At 43.5% G+C, this 18,917-nt stretch overlaps 1 protein-coding gene across 3 annotated transcripts in view; it reads right to left on the bottom strand.

Annotated features, from left to right (window-relative positions):
* Window positions 1-2,243: 2,243 nt before the first annotated feature.
* LOC134579374 (heterogeneous nuclear ribonucleoprotein U-like protein 2) overlaps window positions 2,244-18,917 on the bottom strand; it is a 79,415-nt gene continuing 62,741 nt past the window's right edge. For 2 of the 3 annotated variants that reach the window (XM_063438645.1, XM_063438646.1), the window contains 5 exons: window positions 7,330-7,452; window positions 5,301-5,404; window positions 5,034-5,123; window positions 3,841-3,930; window positions 2,244-3,555 (listed from right to left, as the gene is read on the bottom strand). In XM_063438645.1, coding sequence (XP_063294715.1) covers window positions 3,496-3,555; window positions 3,841-3,930; window positions 5,034-5,123; window positions 5,301-5,404; window positions 7,330-7,452 — 467 coding nt within the window. In that variant the 3' untranslated portion in view covers window positions 2,244-3,495. The remainder of the gene's footprint in view (window positions 3,556-3,840; window positions 3,931-5,033; window positions 5,124-5,300; window positions 5,405-7,329; window positions 7,453-18,917) is intronic. The other variant, XM_063438647.1, reaches the window with a different exon arrangement.

Genomic DNA, 18,917 nt, shown 5'->3' with positions numbered 1-18,917 from the left:
GGTTGAAGAAGCCACAGTGAAGCGGTGAAATGCGTTCCGGTTTTAGAGGACATTGTTCTGTTTTTAAAAGGACACTGTTGCCTTTTTTTATTTTACATTTTATTACAATAAACCAAGCTTTTATTTTACTAATTTATCCTGGTTCCAGAATTCATTTTAACAGATGGGAGTGCAGTCCCAAACCTGCACAACGCTGTGGAATTGAGTCATTAATACTGACTCCAGATATTGTAAGTACTCACTTGGGAATCTGCTTTATATATTAAGAACAGTATCAGCAATATTGCGCAATCGTTTGTGCTTTCATTCCCCACTGCAGAACAATAAATTTCGTTCTGATAATAGGGGTGGGTCGCCTAAACAGACCCAGAAGTGATATACACCAGAGCTGGGTCTATAGCTCTCTGTTTGGGAGTTTAAATATTATTGTATTAATCTCTGTAAAATTATATACAGTCTATAGTATGTCTGTATCTTTTATAGATAACGCATTTTTTTTGGCACTCAAGGGAACACCCCTCAATTTCCCAAAGGTGAATAATTATACAATCTCCATAATACATAAGCGCTTCATTCTTTTTACTGTACAATTTTTCGTTTGTGATTTTAGAAGGTATCGCATGAATACATAGCAGCTGATTTTTAAATATCTATACGTATTGACAAATTAGAGAAGTGGTAAATAAACGCTGGTCCTTATCCAATTTCTTGTTTTGCATCAGCCGAAACTTGAAGAAGGATACAATAAAAATGATTTATTATGGCCCAGTGACCGGTTTATATACACAGACCCTCAGCATGCGGTCTCCATTCATTTGTACAGTAAGCCCGCCCAGGTGCCTCTGTGTCTGGGAGATAATGAGCTTGCTTTAGCTTAACCTAATTATCTCCCAGGCACTAGAGGTACACAATTTTACAATAAACACCCCAAAATACACACAATATCTATAGGAACCCCCACAAGTATATCCCCAGATAGCTGGTATCTGTGCGCCCAAGTTGTCAAAATAGCGCTGATCCATGGATTCTAGCCGAATCCCCACCGAGGTAAAGTCTTGACCAGCCGTGCACATGGTCCCATGCCCAAAACAGTTCCAGGGCATTTGGTACTTTGGCCAGTCATCTTTCGTTAATTGTCATTCGAAAACAAAGGAACGTTTTTCCTGGCTCGTAGGTTGTGAATGTTCTCCTAGTTCATGAGAACATTCCAACCAAACAGTGCTCTCCTACTTTGTCGGGAACAGAAGCAGGCGTCGGCACAAAGTCACCGAGGTTTGCCCATGTAAGTACGCTCGACGACCAAGTGCTGCTGCCTGCGTTCTGGAGACTAGATGGCAGCCGTTTTCCCAGAGCAGATGTTTTTTCGGATATACAAATGGCGACCACACAGCGAGAGCACTTAAAGTTTGTGGTTAACGAGCCAGGGGGGTGGTCTGTGTTCGTTAGGTTACCGAATGGAGAAAAGTACTTGGGTTCGGGTAAACTGGGAAAACGAACTAGGCAAAATTACCAGCTCAGGCACAGACACCAAGGTGCCGGATAGGTCGCAATCCCATTGTTCTCCCTGGGGACCTCTTGTTGAAACTCCAGGAATAAAAGTGTAGACTGTATGCCAAAAACTTAGTTATTCTTCAATCTCCAATAAGTCTCGGCTGGTGTACCACAGTCTCACTCAGCTATAATCACTCTGGGAAGCAGTCACAAGGGAAAGGGGACTTAGCCGTGACAACCCAGCTACTTGTGGGTAAACCGCCACAACTTTTAAATGCTATTCATGTCAGTGTACAGCTTTCCTGCCCCCTCCCCCCACAGAGTGTGAGCAGCCCAGAGCTTCTCATCTCTCTTCTAAGACAGCTGGTAAGCTGGAGAAGACCCTGGAATGGTATGTGTTCACATGAGAGTGTTAGTTTAAGTTTGTGTATACAAGCATGTTGTTAATTAGATCGGGGTATGTAGCAAGTTACATAGGTGGGTGTGTGCCTTACGTGTTTGTGTGAAGGATGGTTGGTGCAAAGCCCCAAAAAATAGTGCTTGCCTCAGACCCTACAAGTGATAAGAAGTGGCGTTGCATGCAGCAATGCAGGGGAACAACCTATAAATAGTGTGAGGATGGCTGTGTGCTCCTTCCACATTTAAGAAGCCAAGCAGAATATAGAGTATTACCAAAGCATTATATGTGCTTTACAGTTAATTCAATAAATCCAACTTCGACAGACACAGAGCTTTATGATCACAACACTCGATTACGGTAAAGATAATTTTATTTTTCACATCATTAGTGTCCCTTTAAAAACAAAATCTGAAGTCAAATAAAATGGCTATTCTTTGTTCTGGAAGTTCACCGTTTCCATTACCTCCTGTGAAGCATTATTCATTTAGAGCCAAGTACCATACACATCACCCTACGTATTCACTGAAGCATGAATAATTCTGCTTGTCAACTATACTTATCCATAGTGGGGGAGTCAATAGGAATGTGTGGCTGTTGGATAATGATGAGCAATATCAATCATTATGTACATTAGTGGACTGGATTTTTCCACTGCTTTACAGTTGGGTGAAGGATGGTAAAAAAAACTGCACATATATACACCTCTACTGTGTATCAGTGGACAGAAGGGGGAGCTCTGCAATCGTATGGTAAACCCAGAGAATTCCAAAGGTTTACTCCAGGCACTATTACCACTTCAGCGATTTTAAGTAGCCATGGTGGAGTCTATAAGCGTATCATTTTACTTTGAATGCTGCATATACCGAGTTAACCCCTTAGCTGCCGATGGTGTAACTCCACCTTCAGCAACATCACTATCAGTATCATGAGCCAGCCCAGAACTAGAGTTCCACACTGGCTAATCTAACTTCTTTGCAAATTTTGATGCACAGAATCTAATTCAATAAAGGACTGGAAAAATCCACATCAAGGTTCTGCAGCTTCACACAAGCCAGATGTCATTAATCTTGCTTCAGTGGAGACCCGGCAACCAGCAGGACCAGGCAAGAGGGCAAACTTAAAACGACTTGCCCTAGCGGTTATGAGGGTTGGGGTAATCTTTTAACAAGTAAATAACATATAGTCCACTACAAAGGTTATGCATTAATGGTGTATAAAGCATGTGCGTTGATAAGAATTGGGAGGATAGATGAACCCCTTGTCTTTAAACTTCAATCAAAACCTAGGTTTCTATTAAAGTGCCAAATTAAAAGTTCTAACAAGCACAAATGGGGTTTGCACAGTGTAAATACCATAACAAAAACAGAATAGGTTGGCCTTCTATGTCAAGGCACTAATGATTCTTCTCTTTTTTTTCCTCCCACTGTGGGTTAATGGGTTATCGAGATTAAAGATGGTAATGGTTGGCACATAGTAAAAATGCTAGTTTAAATTGTCAATGATGAAATACAAAGGGATTTAAAAAAAAAAATTAAAACAACCCACAAACCAAACAAAATAGATACATTGAAATGTAAAACGGATGTTGCAAATTTCCATTAAAATTAGTAATTCCACCCGTTGTGATTCCAGTACGGAGGCATGCCACTGAAGTCTTGCCAATCCTGGAGAGAAAAAACAAACAAATATTACAGCTGTCAGGGAGCAATGAGAATAATTCTGGTTGAAGAGCATTATAATATTGTACGAGAGGTGTAAAACAGCTGTAGGTTAATGTCATGAAAACAATTAAAATATGACTGAAAAGAGTAATTGCTTAAGGCCTAGGATAGGCCTACATTGACCAACCTTTTAGTGGTTTATTCTGGGAAATAACTAAGGGGTTATATTCTATAAGTGGATATATAACATATACACAAGCACAAATATTCTCAGATAGAAACACCCACCTGTACCTCTCCGAACGGTAGATTGTAGTTCTGTGGTGCCATGAACCTATCATGTTGAGGTGGGTGTGGCCCATGAAAATTATGGAAACCCTAATAGTGAAAGGAAGAATAAGAAAGAACTATTCAAGAAAGGGCTCATAAAATAGATATAGATTAAACATCCCAAATATGCGGATTTCACTGCACAAAAACAAAAACAAAATCAACCATATCAAAAACCCAAAGACTTTACCCTACACATGCACCCACATTATTCTTACCCCTGTTGGTCTCTGATGTTGCTTTATTTGTGAAGGCCGATGTGTCTTTAAATACCACTTGAACAAACTCAGACACACGCACTGGCACATACACACACAATGACACATGCACACCTTGAAACACAGATACACAAAATTACACACACGGGTCATAATGTTTATATTTGCATTCAGCCTCCAGTTAGATTACCTTTTTTTCTGCAGGAGGGTGACTTGCTTGGTGTGCTGCCCCTCTCCAGCAACAGGCTGTCACTTCCACCCAGCATCCGATACTCTTAAACAGCCACAGCACCTGACCTGTTCACCAATACCGATCGGGTGGCCATAAGTGCTTGGGCCACCAGATGGGCAAATCGCAGCGGAACCCCAATTTTGTTCTATCTTTAGAGCTTATACTTGCTTTTCAATATAATTTTTTCAACATAACTTTTTTCTCCCATTTAGGAGAACATTTAGTTCCCTTTTTATTATATCTGCTCAGTTTGATTGGCCCATAACACTACATAGTGTAGTGGCTAATTGACATCCGCAACTGCTGAGGATAGTGGGAGCCTGAGCCCGATGTTGGCTGCCACCGATCTCAGTGTCCGCCATCTATGTGTGGACACAAGGAATATAGATCTGGTGGAGGCCGAACCTGTATGGCTGTGTGCCGATATTGGTGGGAGTTGTTCCCTACTATCTCAGCTTTTGCAGCTCCTGATACCTGCTTGAATTGTAGGGCAGGGTATTGAAAGGGATGACCACATTCAGTAAACGGCAGCCAAACTCGCCCATCAGTATATAATTTCCCCTTTATGGGAATTGCTTATTTTGTTTATTTGTATTAACAGGATTGACGCCTAGGGTAGTTTATTCACAAAGGGGTTATTTTCTATAAGTGGATATATAACCTATACATATGCACAAAAATTTACAGAAAGACACACCCACCTGTAGCTCTCTGTACTGTAGATTGTAGTTCGGTGGTGCAATAAACCTATTCTGTTGAGGTGAGTGTGGCCCACGAAAATTCGGGAAACCCTAACAGTGAAAGGAAAAATAAGAAAGAACTATTCGAGAAAGGGTTCATAAAATAGATATACGTTGGACATCCCAAAACCAGGAATTTCACACACAAAAAAAAAAAAAAAACAACCTTATCAATACCCCAAGGACTTTACCCTACCCTACCCTACCACACATCCATATTATTCTTACCCATTGTAGTCTCTGATGATGCTGTATATGTGAAGGCCGATGATAGGGATGTGGCTTTGAAATCTCCTTGAAAGTGTTCCTAGTTGTGTCTTTCTGAACAGGGCCTGTACAATGGAAAATATAGAAAATGTTAAGTCACAGTGGTGTAGGGAAGTGGACCACTATATGACAGTTTTGGCAACAGAAAAGGTAGATATAAAGGATAACAGACATTGTTAGAAATCTGTACAAATTAATACGTGACCCAGGTTTGTGCACTGTGTTCTAAACCATTTACAGCAATTAGCTATCCACTTTAACATTACAACAGAAAATAGCGTAAAGACAATTGTCTATAGCAATATCTTTATAGAATATATGCATAGAAAATCTAAAAATTATAGGACAGGAATGTGTATCCAAAATAGTTTCATTTAAAATACAGCAACCCATTAAATTAACACTCATAGCATAAGCATGGCAGTGCAGGGCCAGCTCAGTGTTAAGCGTGATCAGTTGACGCAAATAACATTAACAACCCTTGCAAATTGTTATTTCCTTCCTTTGATATAATTTTAGGAAACACGATTTGTCCATTTAGCATTTCAGGTACTTGTACTGCACAAGCACACACTGCTTGTTCATAGCGTGGGAGCACAACGCTCTGATTCAAGCAATACCAATAGTTGGCCAGCTGAATGGGGAAATGAGAAGTCCTTAAATGATACTAAAAGAAACCATAGTAGAGCTGGCACTCTGAAAGATAAAAATAAAGTACAGCAAGGATTTGAAAAAGACATTTGTAAGGACAACTCCTTATTACCATAAAAATACACTGTGGGACGACTATACCTGGGTCATACACGTATAATGTAAATGTTACCTCAGCAACAAACACAGATGTATTAATAACATGATCAGAGATTTAATGCGGAGATTTCCCTTGATGAAGTAAATAATGGAACCTACATTGTAACCCTTGGCTTTATCGCTTTCTTTATTTACTAAATGGAGTATCAGTACATTGGTGTATAAATAGTCCATGACCATTCATATATTGAACATGAACAAAGCTCTTATTCCATTAAGGGAGAAAACCAATGGCCCCATCCCAGCTTATGGTTCCAACGTATGGAGGAACTACGTTCCATATTGGAGTTGGTCTTTGGTGCGTATGTGGGCATGCCCACCATCCCAACAATATGGACCCAATGAAGTTCCAAGCAATACTGAAGATTGCGCATAATAGTTAGCTGCTTTTTTTTTTTAACAGGGATAGGGTGAGCGAGAAACAGAACGCGTGAGAGGAAATGGTTTGATGTATTATTGTGAGGTTTCAGAAGACCTCTCTGTTAAATTAAAGGGACACTATAGTCACCTGAACAACTTTAGCTTAATGAAGCAGTTTTGGTGTATAGAACATGCCCCTGCATCATCACTGCTCAATCCTCTGCCATTTAGGAGTTAAATCCCTTTGTTTATGTACCCTAGTCACACCTCCCTGCATGTGACTTGCACAGCCTTCCATAAACACTTCCTGTAAAGAGAGCCCTATTTAGGCTTTCTTTATTGCAAGTTCTATTTAATTAAGATTTTCTTATCCCCTGCTATGTTAATAGCTTGCTAGACACTGCAAGAGCCTCCTGTATGTGATTAAAGTTCAATTTAGAAATTGAAATAAAATTATTTAAGGTAAATTACATCTGTTTGAAAGTGAAACCAGTTTTTTTTTCATGCAGGCTCTGTCAATCATAGCCAGGGGAGGTGTGGCTAGGGCTTCATAAACAGAAACAACGTGATTTCACTCCTAAATGACAGTGAATTGAGCAGTGAAATTGCAGGGGAATTTAGGTGACTATAGTGTTCCTTTAATATGAAACACATGGAAACTAAACAATGGGCATCTTGCATGCTGTTTATCTGTATTGTAATGAATAAACAGAATAAAATTAGATTTACAAAAAATTGAGGGGCAGTATTTTGTGGAAAAAAAACACAAAACTAAATGGAAGAAAAAAAAAAAAAAAATAGTCCTATTTGGTAAACAGACCCAGCTTTTCTAAGGCTTCTTTCTTCCGGTTCGAAATCTCCACTGCAGATTCCTTGTAACTACACTCAGAACACAGAATCGATTCCAGATGCATCTTCCTCCTCTTTGGAAATTTGAAATTAGCTGGAGAAAAGCACAAATATGCCAATGAATGAAAGCAGTCTATAAAAGCAGACATGACATGCTCCTATTTTCCTTATGCTGTCAGTTGCAAAAGAAAGAGCTTAAAGCACTGGTAGATAGGGAGAAAAGATGGAGGCACTCAGTTCAAGGATAGTTATATAAAGTGAGTCCCATCACATCAGACATCATTTGTTAAATTTAGGGGAGAACGGTAAACACTACAAATCCCTGATAATTCTGTTTGTATGGTTAAAAGACACAAAGTGTGTGACTGAAAAGTGCATGGTCTAAAAGAGAACAAATGCGACACAAGCAACATTCAACTATACATAAACATTAAACTATAATAATAATACTTGGTACGCTCATATGGAGAATATAGAGAGTCTCACCATCTCCTGGTAGTTGATATTCACAGAAGAGTTAATCTCTTAAATAACTAAAACATGGTCTGTCACATTAGACCAATTGCCACAAGCAGTATAAATAAGCAATCACAAACACTGTAACATGCACATTGCATCTGCTAATAAATCCTTATTGATGAACAAATGCATCACATCAAACGGCAAAAGAAATACAGTCTAAAAGTTTAATCTGGTTTTTTTTAACCCCCCCTCCTGACTTCACTACATTTTATTGCCCCCTGGTAACCCCCAAATGCCCCTAGGTTCCCCATTTCACCTTTTTTTTTTCCTGTTCATTTTTTGCCTGGATCTTGGTCCTAGGCACCGCCATCTTTGTCTGGCCAAATGAAGGCCCTGCAGGATAAGTCATCTGCCCACACTAGATAGCACTGTGGTTTAACACTTGGGCATTCGCTATTGTCCAAAATTCGAGAATTTTGGCTATTCCTTCACTCATCAGAAAGACGAATAAACAAATAGAAATTAATTAAAACTAATTTCAATTCGGTCGTCATTAGTTTGTTTAGTTTATTGCAAGGAGGGAGCTACCGGTTTGTGGATCCCTCCTTGTAATATGTAACAGAAGCGGCAGGGAGCTTGGCTGTGCTCTCCTTCCTGCCCCTACTCGCAGCATAGTGGCATGTATCCTAAACTGTGAGCAACCGGTGGCTATTGCATCCCCCTGCCCTTAGTCACAGGTGACAAGTGAGGGCTAATTGTTAAAATAAAGCCCTCACCAAGTGATTAGGAGTCATCAAGCTCTAGTCACCCCTAATCCCAGTGACTAGGGGTCCCCAAGCCACTAGTTTTCACCACTCCACCCATTGACAAGGGGTCCCCAAGCCCCTCGTTACAACCAATAAAAAAAAAAAGCCTACCTACCAATCTCCCCCTAAATAATAGTGGGGGGTGAGATAATAAAAATCCTTAAATCCCATCGAACTAGTACATTTATTTAATTTTTTTGCCCCACATGGCGCCCGGCAGTGAGGCAGAGCATCGGAAGCCATCAGGCAGGCTTCCGATGCTCTGCCTGTGCTTAATGCCTCAAGGAGTCGAGGCACTCAGTGGAAAAAAAAAAAAATTAAACACCTTCCCTTCCCATTTACTTACCCAATCACCGCCAATCCCCCGCCGGCAATTGGTGTTCTTCAATGGGGGGACTGTTTGACAGCCCAGACAGTTCCCCCTCAGCAAATTAGGACCCCAGAGGCCATGTGATCGCTCTGATATTGTCAGTAAGAGTAAAGTTTTTTGCATTTTTCACACACAAACGGCACTTTCACTGATAATATCATTGTTGTAATACGTTTTACTGTTTTTTTTTTGTTTTTTTTAATTCTTTATTTTTGTAGTGCTTAGAGTTACAGACATGCTTATATCGCCACGACAGCAGATACAAGTCGATGATAGAACAAAGAATATACAGTTTCATGGCGAACATTGACAGCACAATTTTTGAAAAGGAGTCAGGCTAGATATAAATGTCTACAACATTAGTTTCAATCAGGCTGATAGTTACTAAAAGGTAGGATAGACATTTTAGTTAACGTCAGGAGCTTATAAGGTTTAACAGCTTTAACCCCTTAAGGACACATGACGTGTGTGACACGTCATGATTCCCTTTTATTCCAGAAGTTTGGTCCTTAAGGGGTTAAACAGAATTTCACGGTAGAGGCAGTCTAAGTTATGCTGATAAAACACGTTAATTCTATGTAGTGTGAAGAACAAGCTAAATTACAACTGTACACCAGTGAGCTGTGAGACCCCTGGGCATACACGCAATTAACAGTGAGACACTTCATATCATGAAATTACGTTGCGGTTGAAACATGCGAGAGTGTAAGCTAGAGTAGGTATGTGATTGTCAAATAATAAATCGCAGAGTCAAGCTGGGTGCAAGCAGGTTAGCAATAGTGAATGTCAGTCGTTTAGTTACAGTAGCGTAAGTGTAATAGATGTGTTGAATGTCGTCGTTTGAACCTCGGGCCCCAAGTGTAGTCTGTTTTCTCGCTTAACTGTGCTCTAGGATGGTGTGTATGTTCCACGTGGCAATGAGCAATGACAGGCGGTCTGACCATTTTAGTCTTAAAGTAAAGAAAATAAACAGGCTGGTCATGTGTTGATTACTGTGTCAGTCTCTAGTTAGGTCGCGTTTCCTAGATCAATCAAGTGCATTTGTCATTTATCAGGTAGAGCAGCGTTTAAACAAGCTTTTGTGATTGCATTTAGTGACAGTCATTTAGAGGTAAGCCAGCGAGATCGACAAGCTGGGTGTTAATTATGGCGTGGTCCATAGGCAGGCTGAGTGTTGGGGTATAGCTCCAGGCATCACGTCTCAGGCCTTGATGGTACAGACTTCTTGAGGGAGAGGTGGCGAAAGGTAAGTCTTTCAGTTATCACAAGTCCTTCTTCGGACTGTCAGGATATGTCTCACCTCCGCAGCCGCTGGTGTGTGGTATCAGGGCGCACAGGCTGTAATGCTGGGCAAGACCTCCGCTGTGCCCGATCTGCTCGTGGAGAGCTTTTTGATGACGGCAATGTAGAGTGTCAAGTTCAGCCTTACATGCAGGAGTGCTTGCAAGCGTGCAATTTCGGCAAGGACATGTGCCTGTTAGGTGCTGCCGCTGTGGATGAGCAGCTTGGGAAGGTACACAGGACTCCATCCCACGTGGCCTCCGCCATCTTGGTGTCTGTGACTGGGGCGCTGGCTGTAATGGCCCTGCTGTTTCGCCGTTTGTAGCTGTCAGTGGTCGGGTGCCGAGGGTGTAGACCGGGATCACCCCCCCGGTCCATAGGGGGGGGTACGGGGCCGGTGTCCCCGTGGGTCTGACTGAGTGCAGGATGGTGTGCGGCAGGGCAGCGGCCGTCCGCCCCGCTCGCCTCCGGGATAGGCCGCAATGAAGTCAGATCGGCCTTCCCTTCCAGGGGACTGAAGCCTATCCGGCCAGCCTCGCCCTGGTCCCAGGGTACTCCGCCCGGTGGGGGCCGCCTTTGCCGGTCTGTTTCGAGGCATAAATCGTGAGGTTTGTAGATTATTCCCTCTTAGGTTGCAGGAGCTGGTCCTGCGTGCGACCAGCCAGCCCCCCACGTTTTACTGTTTTGAAACACTAATATTTGTGTTCAGCAAAGTCTCCCGAGTATAACAGTACCCCCATGTACAGGTTTCATAGTGATGGGGTACACAATAAAAAGAGGGAAACGTATATATGGTTTACAATAGAAGGTTAGTACATCGTTAACTTTGAGGGATTACATTTCCGGAATAGTGATGCCTCATTTTTTATTTTCTCTTGTCATGTCGTTTAGCAAAAACATATTATAACCAGGAGCAATGCCCGTCTAGATAGGCTATTAAAGGAGTAACAGTAGACTATGCAATATCGTAGACACGCATTAAGTAAATAAAGTGTGAGTCAGGCTGAAGTCATAACAAAAATAACAGCATATGGTATCAGCAGTAAACATGCCAACCGTGACGTACTCTCTGAACATGTCACACTCCTAATCTTTCCGTCACGACTTGGGAGGTAAGATATGTAGGGACACCTTGCTAGCCTGTCTTGTCACAATCTGCGACGTCAAATAGTACTGTGGTGCAAGTAACAAGGTAGGACTGTCACAGCGTCATGCAAGTGATGGAATAGGCTATATGATTACATGTATCGTGAGTCAGCGTCGATAAGGGCCAGCTATTGTATACTGAACATGCAAGCTATGGATCATAGGGTCCAATTAGTGACATGCTCAGTTGTTTACCTGATGAAAACCATAGTGCGAGCTAGCTACGGCTAAGGATTCATCAAATCCGCCTAGGGTAGACAATCAATAGAACATGCTTAACTATGCAAAGGTTAACTGTAATAGCCTAACACATTGGTGTGGCATCCCTGGGGACTAGCTAGCAATGAGATTGATCAGTAGTTGATTGGATAATCTGCGTTTAAGGCAGTCAGTCCTCTTGTTAGACCAGGGCGTCTACATACATCAGTCCCCAGTGATGGCCCACAACCCTCCAGCCTCAACAGTGTGACACATCCACTACCTAGACCAGACCAGGGCAGTGGGTGCTGCAATAGTCCACATGAGTGTTCAGCCTACACCACAGGGTGAGATGGTGCTATGAGATATGGTAGCCAGTCCATTGGGCTGTGGGGGGAAACCTCCACGCTCCCACATTCGATTTAGGGACTGCCCTGTTTCTCCTGCATGCCTGCTCTGACCATCCGGTCGTTTGACCCTGCGCGCTGTGATTCTTCCCCTGCGTCTCCTTGGTCTACGTCGCTTAAGTGCCGCGTGTCTTCGGCCCGGGGCCCTAGCAGGAGCCCTTACCACATGTCCATTGACCCCTTCATCAAGGTCGTGGGTCCAGGGTTCCACCGGATCACGGCAGTCTCCCTGGGTATATGGGTGGTGTTGGAGAGTTACCTCCATGTGAGCCCCCAGCTCGGAAGAAGACTGCGCGGTCCCAGCTACGACGCCATCTCCTTTTGCGGTAGGGGATGCTGGACGTGTGGTATGTATGGGGTCTTTCGCCATGGGCTTTTTGTCAGGTGTTGCAGGTAGTTGTGCTTGCAATGCTCGGGATTCAATCCGCTGCCAGAATTCCGTGCAGACCCTGTCAAAGTCAGCTAGAAACTTGGCTTCCCAGTCCACCTCTGCACAGGGTTTCCCGATGGTGCACCAAGCCTGCGGCTGCTGTTTCCCCAGTGGGGACCGGGATAACCCCCAGCGGTCCATAGGGGGGGGGGGGGGGGCGCCAGTTAGCAGGAGCTCATGTGAAGCATGTCTTGTCTGCTTACTGGCTTGGCTCTGCCTCCCCCTCCCCCTCCCCCACCCCCCGTGTTTTTTTTTATTTTGTATTTTATTGGTGTTTTCACAATGTAAAATACAACTGGTACGTAATATAAGAATTTATAAAGTTCATATATTAACTCTGGTGCGTCAAACAATGAATAGACAACATGTGGATTAGTGGCAGTCATTGGGTTCACTGTATAGGTTAGACCATACTGAGCCTTCGGTATAGAGATAGGGGTACCCCTCGTTCGTTCTTAATTCGGCCCCACTATTGCACATTGGGAAGTATGACTCTGTCATAGGTCTGTGAGAGGGTTTGACCACTGCTTATCTGTCTTCAAACGGGTACACATTTGTGAATGCTGGGCAGCTATTGTGTGTCTCGCTATCCTGTATGGTTCTGTGACATATGTCGTTGAGAGGTTTGAGCAACTGCTTAATAGGCATCCAGTGGGTTCATATTTGTAAAATTTGTAAAATGTTGGGCCACTATTGTATATCTCGCTATTGGCTACTAGTAACCTCACCTCAAAGGGCCGCTATGTATGTGGTGTTCCTACAGGTGGCGTGGTTTAATTAGGATTCGAGCCTGCGGGTTTAATGGACGGACTCTGGTGGGTCCCTGTATGTTTGTTCTTGGCTTCTGGACTGTCGCTGTGATATTCGTGTTTGATGTCAGTTTTTGGAGGAAAGTCTCTTTGTTCTCTGGAGAGGAGAGGGTGAGTATGTCATTTCCTTGTGTTACCAGGAGGAGGGAGCCATCAACCCCCCACGATATCTGATCCGCGCCTCCCTCAGCTGTCGGGCCACCGGTGTTAGCTGTCTCTTGACTGCGAGGACGGCAAATGGGAGGTCCCCGTATATGGCTATGTCACAGCCTTCGAAGTGCATGGTTCCCAGCTCCCTCGATTTGGCCATGATCGCAGACCGGATTGCAATGTCTTTGGTTGTGGCAATTACATCTCTTGGGGCATCCGCTGGGGCAGCTGCGGATTTGCGGACCCGGAATGCTGACGTTAGTGTCTCTGAATTAGTGTTGCCCCCTATACCCAACGAGGCCATGAAGCGTCGAAGGAAGGGCAGTGCTGTGTCCCCCTCAATATGCTCCAGAATTCCGCGTAGGCGGATGTTCTTACGTCTGTGTCTGGACTCCATCACCAACATCGACTTGGTAAGTTTTTGTACCTGTTCTATTAATGCTTGCAGATTATTGTGGGCGTCTTGCACACTTTGGTCTCTACAAGAAAAAGTGTAGAGTAGGTTAGCGCTAATAATATACAAAGGAGGCAGCAACCTTACAGAGGGTCACCCTCTAACCCTCTGGGATAAGGATGTACAGGAAAAAAGGGGAGAAAAGGCTGCGCCAAGAGATACAATAAAATAAGTCCCAATAAAAATATAAAAAGGATATATATAAATATATATAAAAGTCAATATAAAAAGGAGGATAAATGTCTATGTTGCGCTGGTGTTCTCTCTTCTTATGATGCTTTGGATCCTCCCGTGATATGTAAAATATAAAAGGGAAAAGGACCAATGGTGCAGATTGTGGGGTACGTGGAAAATGAAGAATAAAGATGGTTATTCCATTTTGATAAAACCCTTGAGGTGAAACGCGTTAATGGATTTTATTGTATACTTTTAATAATAAATTACGTTTGGCTTTATCTCTGTGCCATTCATATTTTTATTATATATATTTTTATCACTCCAATTTTATATTATCCTTTCCTGGCATTTTATATATCCTAAGGTGGGGATTATACCACCCACGCCATATCTCAAGTGCAGTGTCATCTGCACTGTATACTGTGAGTATATTTATTTTGTTTTGTATATACCACATCTTATCTTCAGAGAGCACTATCTGTTATATATTTTTCTCCCTTCTCCTGAGAATTGGACAGCACCAGTGGATCAGAATTTCCTGATATCCTACTAGCAGGGATTATACTGCAGAACGCCCATTCCACCTGAGCTGGTTATAGCTCATACAAATGTGAGTTTATTACATCTTTATTCTTCATTTTCCACGTACCCCACAATCTGCACCATTGGTCCTTTTCCCTTTTATATTTTACATATCACGGGAGGATCCAAAGCATCATAAGAAGAGAGAACACCAGCGCAACATAGACATTTATCCTCCTTTTTATATTGACTTTTATATATATTTATATATATCCTTTTTATATTTTTATTGGGACTTATTTTATTGTATCTCTTGGCGCAGCCTTTTCTCCCCTTTTTTCCTGTACACTTTGGTCTCTGGCTGCTTCTTTTGTCTCGATCGCCGTGACCCGTTGTTTGATGATCCCTATTTCCGTGCGTGTGTCTAAGAGGTCAGCCTTCCACACACGCCGCATATCCAGCAGGAGATTTTTAATATATCTCTCTTTGTTGCCGGGGAGGAATCTTCATCTGACTCATTAGAGGGGGTCCCCTCCGACTGTGAGGCCGGGGCTTCCTCCTCCTCTTGGTAGTTCTCCAAGGCCTCATCTTCGCTAGGCGGGTCGGGCGCCATTTTGGCTCGAGCCTGCGGTGTAGGCCTCTCAAAGGATAGTCTGATATCCTGCATTTTTGGAGCCTCTGGATGGCAAGGTTTTTTGTGCTTTCGCCCCATGGAGTCTTCTGTGTGAGGGCGGTTGTCACTCAGCGTGTTATGGGTTTTGTTTTCCGTGTTTAATGCGGCTTTTCCTGATATCTGGGACAGAGCTCTGTGTAAACATGTCTTCTCTGTTGCTCGGTCGGCCACGCCCCCCCCCCCCCCCTTTTGCATTTTTAACACACAAACAAATATAAATGCTAGCTTTGGCCAGTGTTTGTGACTAAGTGGCTACTAAAATAGACTGGACATACCCCATATTGAATATCCTGGGTTGTCTACTTTTCAAAAATATATGGTTTGATGGGGGTAAATTACATTGGCCGGCTTCAAAAATGTCCCAAATAGGACATGGGTGCATGATGACCAGCTGTGAAAATTCCAAGTTGGAAAACTGGAATGAGCACCCTCCAAATAAGGTCTTTTAGCCCCCAGGGAACCCGACACACCTGTACATGGGTGGTATCAATGTACTCAGGAGATGTTGCTGAACACATATCGGGGTGTTCTATGGCAGTAACCCTTAAAGTTCTCAGTAAATGTATTCTTAAATTGCTTTGTGTTTTAAAAGAAATAACCAATTTTTTTTTTTATTTGGCATAGGTTGGAGGTAAAATTGTTGCATGAAAAGAGTCAAAATACCCCAAGTTTAATACCTTAGGATGCCTTCTTTTAAAAAAATATATACATGAGAAGGGTTATTGAGGGATTCCTGACAGATATATGTTATATGGAACGCGTTAATTTTAAAACGCGTTAAAAAAAACCCAGTATATAGTATGTGAGGGTACAGTAAATGAGTAAGAAGAAAATTACAGCCAAACACAAACACAGCAGAAATATAAAAACAGCCCTTAACCTTAACGGTTAAGAAAATTGAAAAGCGGTTGGGGATTTCTTTTTTTTTTTTTTTTACACAACAGTTAACAGGAGGGAGATTTTAAACTCCCTTATTTACGAATACCAAGTCATTTTTGTAGGGTACCTTGGTTCCCTCACCAAGGGTACAATAAAATCATAAAAATTACAAGTGAAATATACAGGGAGTTCAGGATGGCAACCTATGTAAAAACATAAAATAGTACAATATCCAGTGCAGATGGTAATATTTAGTGATCCACAGATTAAAAAAAGCAGGTAGACACAATTATAAAGGGGTAAAACCAAACATTTTAGGCCCTAAATTTTAGGCTGATGATGACCGAGGAAGCGGTTTTACACAGTGAAACGAGTTTTGGCGATTTTAAAGGCTGGACTAAGTGGCCCTTTTGTTGTTTTTATGTACATATTTTGTTATAAATAAATCGTTAATTCAAAGCACTGTTGCAAGCACTTTATATTAAGGAACCAAGGATACAGAAGAAGTGTCACTCCATAGACTGACACTATGCACTAGCTAGGCTCCTGTTTAGGTGAGCAAGACCATTTTATAATTCTGGTCATCTGACTTCTATAGGGTCCTATTACACTATTATCTGTTCCTGTTTTCTCATGGAAATTGACAACTGGGATTGAAAAGAGGTGGCATGCTACCTTAAAAGGCATATCTGCAACCCCATTATGAGGGTATCTAGGTGCTTTTTTAAATCTGTGGATCACTAAATATTACCATCTGCACTATATAGTGCCTATTTTTTAATTGTTGCTTCCTTGGACCCCCTGCAAGAATCATAGAAAATGGGTAAGATACATCCTTCCATTCACAAGCGCTCCACCTATAATTTATAAGTATTTTTCACTTTCACAGTAATTTTGACTTAGAAATTAGTAAAGTTGTCTGGAAGACCAAATTTGGTCTTTCAGATGTTTAGTAGATAGTTCCCTAATCCTTGTGTGAATTAGGGGGCTATCTACTAAGAGGATGCAGCCGGGGCACGGATCGGAATTTCATTCTTTTGAGTGAAATTCCCAACAAGAAAAAAAAAATGTTAAGACGAAATTCAGTCCATTCGCCGGGGCCCTAGTCTAAATGGCAGGACGCTTGGGAAAGGCGAATGAAGCAATGCGAGACCACGAAGGAGGGTAAGTATTGTGGGAAATCTTTCTTTGACACAGGAAATGGAGCTGACTTAAGCTCCTCCTTTGGTCAAAGAAGGTCCCTACTTTATCTTATGTTATAAAGAAAACTAGATCAGAAAGGAAAAAAGTATAACAGATTCAGAGAGGAAGAGGAGGAAGCGATTAGGGAAATGTAAGTTCGGCATGACTGTGCGGTTTTTAGAAAAAAATAAAAATAATAATAATAAAAAAAAACATCTTTTGTGACACAATCACAACCAAAAAAAAAAAAAAACTTGTTTTGCAGCAGGAAAGATAGCATTTATTACAGGACCATATGCGTGCGAACGGGGTGTGCCGGGTGTGCCTGGGCACACCCTAATCACATCTCCGTGCTGCACTACCTCTGGGCAGACTGACATGTCAGGTCCTCGGTCTATGACCAAGGACCCGACACAGGAGGGGGCCCGGCGGGTTGCCCACAATGCCGTCGGGTGAGAGGCCCCTCCTGTCCGTCTGCCCTGATGGAGATCCAGCCTCAGTCTGCAGCTCCGCCGGGAGTGAGCTGCAGACTGAGGCGTCTCGCAATCTCCAGCCTGTCAGAGCGTTGCCGCGGCAACGCCCTGACTGGAGATCGCGAGACTCACCATGTGGTCTGCAGCTCACTCCCGGCGGAGCTGCAGACTGAATAGAGAGGGCGCCCACTGGACCACCAGGGCAGGTATTTAAACCCCCCTCTGTCCCCTGTCACTCACTGCCCCCCACCCTGCCTCTGCCCCCATTCCCCCCTAAACCCTGTCCCTAGCCCTCTACCCCCCTAAACCCTGTCACTACCCCCTAACCCCTGTCACTACCCCCTAACCCATGTCACTACCCCTCTACCCCCCCCAACCGCCTGTCACTGCCTCTCCACCCCCCCAACCCCCTGTCACTGCCCCTCCACTCCCCCACCCCCTGTCACTGCCCCACTACCCCTAGCCACTACCCCTCTACCCCCCCCGCCACTACCCCTCTACCCCCCCCGCCACTACCCCCCCGCCCCCTGTCACTACCCCTCTACCCCCCTAACCCCTGTCACTACCCCCCTAACCCCTGTCACTACCCCCCTAACACCTGTCACTACCCCCCTAACCCCTGTCACTACCCCCCTAACCCCTGTCACTACCCCCCTAACCCCTGTCACTACCCCCCTAACCCCTGTCACTACCCCCCTAACCCCTGTCACTACCCCCCTAACCCCTGTCACTACCCCTCTAACCCCTGTCACTACCCCTCTAACCCCCGTCACTACCCCTCTAACCCCTGTCACTACCCCTCTAACCCCTGTCACTACCCCTCTAACCCCTGTCACTACCCCTCTATCCCCTGTCACTACCCCTCTATCCCCTGTCACTACCCCTCTATCCCCTGTCACTACCCCTCTATCCCCTGTCACTACCCCTCTATCCCCTGTCACTACCCCTCTATCCCCTGTCACTACCCCTCTATCCCCTGTCACTACCCCTCTATCCCCTGTAACTGCCCCTCTATCCCCTGTAACTGCCCCTCTACCTCCCTAAACCATGTCACTGCCTCTCCACCCTCATTAACCCCTGTTACTGCCCCTCCACTCCCCCTAACCCCCGTCACTACCCCTCTATCCCCCTAACCCCCGT

The sequence above is a fragment of the Pelobates fuscus genome, chromosome 12 (assembly GCF_036172605.1).
Source record: "Pelobates fuscus isolate aPelFus1 chromosome 12, aPelFus1.pri, whole genome shotgun sequence".
Classification (NCBI taxonomy): Eukaryota; Metazoa; Chordata; class Amphibia; order Anura; family Pelobatidae; genus Pelobates; species Pelobates fuscus.
This window is presented reverse-complemented; position numbering and strand designations above follow the sequence as displayed.